Source organism: Schistocerca americana, chromosome 11, assembly GCF_021461395.2.
Source record: "Schistocerca americana isolate TAMUIC-IGC-003095 chromosome 11, iqSchAmer2.1, whole genome shotgun sequence".
NCBI lineage: Eukaryota > Metazoa > Arthropoda > Insecta > Orthoptera > Acrididae > Schistocerca > Schistocerca americana.
Window position 1 is genome coordinate 101301192 of NC_060129.1, and position 9680 is coordinate 101310871.

Genomic DNA, 9680 nt, shown 5'->3' on the forward strand with positions numbered 1-9680 from the left:
TTTCCTTCAAGCACAGAAGATATAATTTTCGAAATGTAATGGTACGCATTTCTCCTCCTTGCACGAGGCGTCACAACATTTCACAAGGCAACGCCAGTAAACTGCTGTTTGTGTATGACAAATCGGTTGGAAACTTTCCTCATGTCAGCACGTTGTAGGTGTCGCCACCGGCGCCAACCTTGTGTGAATGCTCTGAAAGCTAATCATTTGCTTATCACAGCATCTTCTCCCTGTCGGTTAAATTTCGTGTCTGTAGCACGTCATCTTCGTGGTGTAGCAATTTTAATGGCCAGTAGTGTAATAAAAATGAATTTGGCACCCCTGAAATTGTCACCCAAGATACCCCGGTTTGCCTCCCCCCCCCCCCCCCTCCCGTTCCGCCTTAGATCCGGGACCAGCTTATGAGGAGCACCTTGTCAATTACATGTCATCATTTTTCATTCTCTATGCGCAGTTGTTTTGCTAGCTGGACTGCTGTCAGCACTTTGAAGCTCACGAGTGATTCCTTTCACTGATATCATGCGATTTTCTACAACCCCGTCCACAGTACTCGACAGTCCCCCTCCGTCACTACATGTGGTCTACTCGGTCACGCTCCTTACACCAAGCGAGGCATTGTTTGGCATTTACCGGCTTATGAGTAGCCGCTCGATCATGAAATCCAAGTTTTCTCATCTGCCCCCCGACTGTCATAGTACCTGTAGTGGATCCTGATGCAGTTTGTAAATCCTGTGTGATGGTCTGGATAGATGTCTGCCTATAACACATTATGACCCCCTTCAACTGTCAGCAGTCTCTGTCAGTCAACAGACGAGGTCGGCCTGTACGCTTTTATGCTGTACGTGTCTTCTTCACTATCACATCGGAAACAGTGGATCTAGGCTTGTTTAGGAGTATGGAAATCTCACGTACAGACATATGACACAAGTGGCGACCAATCACCTGTCACGTTTGAAGCCCGTGAGTTCCGCGGAGCGCCCCATTCTGCTCTCTCACGATGTCTAATGACTACTGAGGTCGCTGATATGGAGTACCTGGCAATATGTGGCAGCACAATGCACCTAATGTGAAAAACGTCTGTTTTTGGGGGTATCCGGATACTTTTGATCATATAGTGTATAGTCTATATTATATTACACCTAAATTCAATTTAGATAGTGTACAATCGATTTCAGTGTTTCCAGTTATACCTATCTTATTATTTCATTAGAGTACGAACACTCTTCATAAAATACGATGTTTACGAGAATTGCTCATTAGGTAATGTTATAAAATGTCCCTTGCTACTAATATTTATTACTAGGCCCTGATATTTACGCAGTGATGTTTGGCGGAGTTTTCTTTTCTTTTTTTCCAACTTTCGGAAAGCGTCTTCGGCAGCATAAAGAGAGTGACGTCATTCATCAAAGGACTTGTGACGCTAACACGCCAAGTTCCTTGCATTATATTTGTTCCATGCCGGCTTAATCATATTTGGGTTTCACTGAACTTTGTTCCTCTAAGCACTATATGCAGTGCTGTTTTTCTGGGGAACGCTGGGGGATGCGTATCCCTAAACATTTTCGTCGACAAAGTAATTTTTTTACGATGTTGAGAACTTGGAAGAGTGCCAAAAATTTATTTCACGGACGTAAATTTTTTATTTCTTTTTGTCGTGTTGGCAATTGCAATACGAACGATACCAGTGCAGTTTTTGGTGGGAAAATCGATGTCATTGACTATTTCAAGCATTTCGAAGCTGCGGCAACCGTTTTCGACAACTGAATCGCTGGCAGCCAGTTGGACAAGCACGTAGTGCCTTCGCCCGTTAATTGTGGGCGATGGTAGTGCTAAACGGACATGCGTGCGCTCAAATCGCATGATTCACTTGAGGTTATGTAAACTGAAGTGTTCGATACCACTTTCTCTTGAATGTTTCTCGGCATCGCCTGCTTCATTTGAGCTGTAAAATCAACTTAAGAGTCCGATACCAATTTTTGTTTTCGTAGTTCGACATGCTGATGACGTCATGGCTAAAAGCTGACGGTGGTATCCCATGCTTCAATTATAACTATTTTTCGCTGCATTATATCCCATGTCTGAGTACCCTCAAACTTTTATTTTTTTTAAAAAAAAGCACTGATTATATGTAATTCGAAATTAGTGTCGAACAGAGTTGCAATCTAGCGCATAGGTTCATCAGGCTACTAAAAATAAACTGACGGAAAAAAATTGCGACACCAAAAAATAATTAATGTAGAGTAATGAAATTTTGTGAATACACTTGTCTAGTAATATATGTAAGTGATTAAGATTGCGAGATCACACGTTAATGTAAGTGCGAGATAAGCCATTGCAATTGTGAAATGCTAGGACATTAATGACCAGTGTGTCCGCCACGATGGTCAGCGTGACGGACTGCCGTCCTAAGGGGCCCGGGTTCGATTCCCGGGTGGGTCGAGGATTTCCTCTGCTCAGGGACTGGGTGTTGCGTTGTCTTCATCATCATTTCATCCCCATTAGGCACGCAGGTCGACCAATGTGGCGCCGAATGTAGTAAGACCTGCACCGAGGCGGCCGGACCTGCCCCGTAAGGGGCCTCCCAGCCAATGACGCCAAACGCTCATTTCCATTTCCAGTGACCAGTGTAACCGCCAGAATGTTGCATGCAAATATGGAAACGTGCACGCATTGTGTTGTACAGGTGCCGGTTGTCAGTTTGTGGGTCTAAGATCTGTACCAGTTGCACTCGGTCGGTCAAAACAGGGATGGTTAATGCCATTTGTGGATGGCACCGAAGTTGTTGTCCGACGATATCATTCGAGGCAGATCTGGTGATTGAGCAGGCCACGACAACGTGTCGACGAGCATGTCCGGTTATAACACTGGTTTGTTGGAAAACGTTATCCTGTTGGAAAACACCTACTGCGGTGCTGTTCAAGAATGGAAGTACAACGTGTCGGATCACCAGATTTGTAGTCAGGGTGCGTGGGATAATCACGAGAGCGCTCCTGCTGTCACCACTGAAGCTGTAAACGGCGGTGGTTTGGGGTCAGTGGAATGCACGTTACAGGGCTTCTGGCTCGGAGCTGTCCTTTAAGTAACCGACTTGTAGCAGTTCGCTGTGTCACTGTGGTGCCGACCGCTGCTCAGACTGCTGCAGCGGATGCAGAGCGATGCGACGGAGCCACGTCTGAACGCGACGGTCTTCGCTCTCGGCAGTGCCGCGTGGGCGTCCGGAGCCGAGACTTCTTGCGACCGTACATCCTCGTGACCGACGCTGCCCGCCGTCACGTACAGTGCCTGCATTCCTGTCGAGTATTTCTGCAATGCCGTAGAAGGAACATCCGGCTTCTCGTAGCCCAAAAACGCGACCTCGTTCAAATTGGTCGGTCGGTTTGTGGGACTGAAGGGACCAGACTACAAGGGCCATCGGTCCCTTTTCCCACGAACTTGAAACACTCACAGAGAATAAGAACAAACACTGGTCATGACGAGAGACGACACAGGACAAGAAAGACTTAGACAGAGACCAGAAAAAAGGAATTAAAATCACACCGAGTGTGACAGTGGTTGGCCGACCGTAGAAACAAAAAGGAAAAGCCAACCACCAAGAAACGCACTAAAAACCCCAGTCTAAAACCGTAGGCCAAAGGCCAGACTCGACACAAAAAAAGGGACAAAAGCTTAGATCGAGCGATAAAAACACTCTGCACGAATAAAACTCAAAACTAAATCTGCCATTGCAACATCGTCCGATAAAAGTGCGGGAAGCGCACCGGGCAGCGCAAACGTCAGCCCGAGCGGAGTTAAAAGCGGGCAGTCCGACAAGATGTGGACCACCGCCGAATATGACCCGCAGACACATAAAGGCTGATCCTCGCGGTTCAATAAATAGCTGTGTGTCATCCTGGTGTGGCCCATGCAGAGCCGGCAGAGGACAGCAGAGTCCTGGCGGATCTCTCGCCTCGCACCGGTAGCCTCCTCGGTGGCCCGAAGTTTGTCGGGTGAAGGAAGGGCGCGCCATTCCTCACCCCAGCTGCGAAGTACCTTCTGCCGCAAAACTGACCCGAGGTCACTCTCCGAAAGGCCGACCTCCGAGGCCGGTGCACCGACAGCCCGTTTGTCCAGCGCGTCGACACGTCCGTTTCCCGAAATGCCGACAGGACCCGGGATCCACAAGGAGACCACACAGTGGCAGCAATGGACAAGAGTATGGAGGGTCTCCTGGATAGACATCAGCAGTTGATAATGGCATCGTTCTCGCCTTAAAGGCACTCTCGACTAACATCAACTCGTCACGTCCAGTCTCAAAGGTAACTAACGCTCACGACCGTTACAGCGCGTATTTAGAGCAAACCTGATTTGCTGTCTCGTAGTGGCGCAGCTGTCGCCACTCCTATGCGACAGGCAAGAAATTGGAACATACATCATTTTTCAGATGTATGAGACAGGCGAAATACCCTCAGCCTTCAAGAAGAATATAATAATTCCAGTCCCAAAGAAAGCAAGTGTTGACAGATGTGAAAATTACCGAACTATCAGTTTAATAAGCCACGGCTACAAAATACTAACACGAATTCTTTACAGACGAATGGAAATGCTGGAAGAAGCCGACCTCGGAGAAGATCAGTTTGGATTCCGTAGAAATGTTGGAACACGTGAGGCAATACTGACCATACGACTTATATTAGAGAATAGATTAAGGAAAGGCAAGCCTACGTCTCTAGCATTTGTAGACTTAGAGAAAGCTTTTGACAATGTCGACCGGAATACTCTCTTTCATATTCTGAAGGCGGCAGGGGTAAAATACAGGGAGCGAAAGGCTATTTACAATTTGTACAGAAACCAGATGGCTGTTATAAGAGTCGAGGGGCATGAAAGGGAAGCAGCGGTTGGGAAGGGAGTGAGACTGGGTTGAAGCCTGTCCCCAATGTTATTTAATCTGTATATTGAGCAAGCAGTAAAGGAAACAAAAGAAAAATTTCATGTAGGAATTAAAATCCATGGACAAGAAATAAAAACTTTGAGGTTCGCCAATGACATTGTAATTCAATCAGAGACAGCAAAGGACCTGCAAGAGCAGTTGAACAGAATGGACAGTGTATTGAAAAGAGGATATAAGATGAACATCAACAAAAGCAAAACGAGAATAATGCAATGTAGTAGAATTAAATCGGGGGATGCTGAGGGTATTAGGCTAGGAAATGAGACGCTTAAAGTAGTAAAGGAGTTTTGGTATTTGGGGAACAAAAAAACTGAGGTTTGTCGAAGTAGAGAGGAAATAAAATGTAGACTGGCAATGAGAAGAAAAGCGTTTCTGAAGAAGAGAAATTTGTTAACATCGAATATAGATTTAAGTGTCAGGAAGTCGTTTCTGAAAGTATTTGTATGGACTGTAGCCAGGTATGGAAGTGAAACGTGGACGACAAATAGTTTAGAAAAGAAGAGAACAGAAGCTTTCGAGATGTGGTGGTACAGGAGAATGGTGAAGATTAGGTGGAATATCACACAATTAATGACGAGGTATTGAATAGAATTGGGGAGAAGAGAAGTTTGTGGCACAACTTGACTAGAAGAAGGGATCAGTTGGTAGGACATATTCTGAGGCATCAAGGCATCACCAATTTAGTATTGGAGGGCAGCGTGGAGGGTAAAAATCGTAGAGGGAGACCAATAGATGAATACACTAAACAGATTCAGAAGGATGTAGGTTGCAGTAGGTACTGGGAGATGAAGAAGCTTGCACAGGATAGAGTAGCATGGAGAGCTGCATCAAACCAGTCTCTTGACTGAAGACCACAACAACAACAACAACCTTTTTTCAGATGTAGTGCGATATTTTTCCGTCAGTGTATTTAGCGAGTTGAAGTTTTTGATATCGTAACTCTGTAATTTCGATCACGTATTCATTGATTACGCAGATATTAAGTAAAGCGCAGTTCCTGCACAGAAAAGAAAAAGATCTATGACCTTATTTGATGTAGGTGTGATCAACACAGAAACTCTGTTGCAATATTATTACTGAATATTATTAGTGGATTAAATTGATAAATACGTCGCACTTTCATCTGAAATGCTGTCGTTTAAGGTTCATCAGTCCCAGTCATAAATTTTCCCTTTCTCAGTAGAACGATGATCATAGTTGGTGATGCTGAGGTTACTCGTATTAAATGATCCTGACAGACTGCCCAAAATCTGCGTGAATTCTGGCACTCAGACTTCTGGGTTGCCTTAGTCGAGGAGAAAACAACTATATGATGTTTGTGCACGAATTCAGCAATTTCGTAACTTGGAATGCACGCACATACGCTATGTCATCAAAAATATACGGACATACCCAAAACATACGTTTTTCATATTAGGTGCATTCTGCTGCGACCTACTTCCAGGTACTCCATATCAGCGACCTCAGTAGTCATTAGACATCGTGAGAGACCAGAAAGGGGTGCTCTGCGGAACCCCCTGACTTCGAACGTGGTCAGGTGATTGGGTGTCATTTGTGTCATAAGTCTGTACGCGAGATCACCACACTCCTAAACATCCCTAGGTCCACTCTTTCCGATGTGATAATGAAGTGGGAATGCGAAGGGACATGTACAGCATAAAAGCGTACAGGCCGACCTCGTCTGTTGACTGACAGACGCTGCCGACAGTCGAACAGTGCCGTAATGTGTAATAGGCAGACATCTATTCAGACCATCACACTGGAATTCCAAACTCCATCAGGATCCACTGCAAGCGCTATGACAGTTAGGCGGGAGGTGAGAAAACTTGGATTTCATGGTCGACCAGCTGCTTGTAAGCCACACATCATGCCGGTAAATACTAAACAAAGCCTCCCTTGGTGTAAGGAGTGTAAACACTGATGGATCAAACAGTGGAAAAACTTTGTGTGGAGTGACGAATCACGGTACACAATGTGGCGATCTGATGGCAGGGGGTGGGTATGGAGAATGCCCGGTGAATGACCTCTGCCAGCGTGTTTAGTGCCAACAGTAAAATTCGGAGGCAGTGGTGTTGTGGTGTGTCGTGTTTTTCACGGAGGGCGTTTGCACCCTCTGTGGTTACGCGTGGCACTATCACAGCACAGGCCTACATTGATGTTTTAAGCACCTTCTTGCTTCCCACTGTTGAAGAGAAATTTGGGGATGGTGACTGTATCTTTCAACACGATCGAACTTCTGTTCATAATGCACGCCATGTGGCGGAGTGGTTCCACGACAATAACATCCCTGTAATGGACTGGCCTGCATAGAGTCCTGACCTGAATCCTACAGAACAGCTTTGGGATGTTTTGGAACGCCGACTTCGTGTCAGGTCTTTCCAAATGACATCGATACCTCTCCTCAGTACAGCACTCCGTGAAGAATGGGCTGCCATTCCCCAAGAAACCCTCCAGCACCTGATTGAACGTGTGCATGCGACAGTGGAAGCTGTCATCAGGGCTAAGGGTGGGCCAACACCATACTGAATTCCAGCATTGCTGATGGAGGGTGCCACGTACTTGTAAGTCAATTTCAGGCAGGTGCCCGGATACTTTTGATCACATAGTGTACATGGTGTGGAGACGTTTCGCCCCATGGGTACTTGGAGCACAAAGACAAAATAGGGCGGGTATGCCGTGATGACCTACACGAGACAGACGTTCGATTATCAAACGAAGTTCACTCACCGAATGCGTCGCACACCCGCCTCCACAAAAGTGGTTGGTGGCCGTCGAGCATCGGGTCCTCACTCTCTGGAACAGCTGCCACAACCCTGTTTCAAACAGTAAACTAGATTTTACAATTGTAGATGTTTACACAATGGCGTAAGTTCTTTGACTGTACTTCCAAGAGGACGTATTCCTAACTGAAAGATCGCTGCTTCTTTCGCCGCCTAATTCTTTACTGTGATCTCGATTTTCTTTCCTGGTTTCCATTGGCCCCTGCTGCGTTTGCTGTAAATACGGGAGCTCCTAAGGTTTCTGATAACCTGTAGTTTAGAATTATCAAGAAGAAACTCTTCTACGTTCATGAGGTCACGTAAAGAAGATTTCGCTGCGACTGTGATCAGCAATTACTGTAGAGGGACGCTTTGCATTGTGCAGTTAACAATGAGCGTATAGGCGCATTCTGCACTTCTTGCCGAGATACGAACTCTGCTGTATCTGTATTGAAAGATTCCATCTGACCAACACAGATCGGGTGTATTTGAATGTCCGTTCAGAATGGTTATACGCTTCAACGGACAACTGCTGAGAAGAAACGGTCACTAAATCAGGATGATTAGAGTAGACAGTCTGGATGGAGATAAAGCAGAATTTTTGTCCCAATAGTTCTCATGATGTAATTTACAACTCTACAGAAAAACCTCAATTGCAGCCACACATTAACAAATACCTTCTCAGAAATGATCACGAAACGTAAGACATCTACCATTTATTATATTATGACAAGAGACTACGTAAGTGATAGAAACTCGCGTTATATTTGTGACCTGAAACTTGTAACAGAGGAATACGAATTTTTCATTAAAATGCCGTTGAAGTTGCATCTAATGTTACTCCATGAAGAGGGGGCTGTGACTGTGTGGGGGTGTGGGGGAAGGGGGGGGGTTTGGGAGGGGGGGTGCGCAAAATTCCCATCTTGAGAGAGACACACACACACGTCCGTGCGCGCACTTGAGAGCGCGTAGGTGTGCGCATGTGCGAGTTTACGCGCTCAAATACACTGTCAAAAATGAACTCATGAAACTTTTACGCAACCTGCTAACAAAAAAATTACGTTATTGCACATAGTGCCAAGACTGACTAAACGCATTCTAGAGAATACGCATCACGGAACTATAGCACCAGCTGAGTGGTACTAAACGTACAAGGCAGTCATTGCCATCAACAGAATGTTTGTAAGTTTTGAAAAAAAAATGGTTCAAATGGCTCTGAGCACTATGCGACTTAACTTCTGAGGTCATCAGTCGCCTAGAACTTAGAACTAATTAAACCTAACTAACCTAAGGACATCACACACTTCCATGCCCAAGGCAGGATTCGAACCTGCGACCGTAGTGGTCGTTCGGCTCCAGACTGTAGCGCCTAGAACCGCACGGCCACTCCGGCCGGCTGTAAGTTTTGAACATTAACTCGACAGGCAGTAGATCATGAACATAAAACTGACCAGGAACTTACTACGGAGCAGCGACACTGAAGATGCACGCAGCTTGTTTTTTACTATTCCAAGCCAATGACAACCAAAAAAAACAGCATTTCAGTTATTGCAGCGATTTTGCTTATGGGTGATCACGAAGAAAATGACTGTCCCAGAAGCTGCAGAACACGAGAAACTGCGTGCAGTTAGACCACGTATGTTTTTCATATATGTTGACATGTCTAATAAAGACGCAAAACCGTAACATCCTAGAAGAACACCAACATCACACATTTTCGCAACTTCCTATGAGCACAATCGCTATTGATTACGCGTCAGCCACATCTTGCGCTACAAAAGTTGAGTATCTCTTACCTTTTCGCCGAGAGAATTTTCTGCTGGACGCTGGAAACCTAAAATAAAAGCTTCTGTTACAGAACTCTGTCATAGAATTCTGCAAGCTTCGAATTCGCGTCGTATGTAACTCTCGAGGGCAGCGCAACAAGACAAGTGTCGCAAACCGACAGCTGCTCGTATAAATACGCCATTCAGAGATGTGATAAACCTTTTGCA

At 45.5% G+C, this 9680-nt stretch overlaps 1 protein-coding gene across 1 annotated transcript in view; it reads right to left on the reverse strand.

The window, feature by feature from the left end:
- LOC124553308 overlaps positions 1 to 7706 on the reverse strand; it is a 34263-nt gene extending 26557 nt beyond the window's left edge. The window contains exon 1 of the mRNA XM_047127187.1: positions 7655 to 7706. Coding sequence (XP_046983143.1) covers positions 7655 to 7706 — 52 coding nt within the window. The remainder of the gene's footprint in view (positions 1 to 7654) is intronic.
- Between the last annotated feature and the right edge of the window lie 1974 nt (positions 7707 to 9680).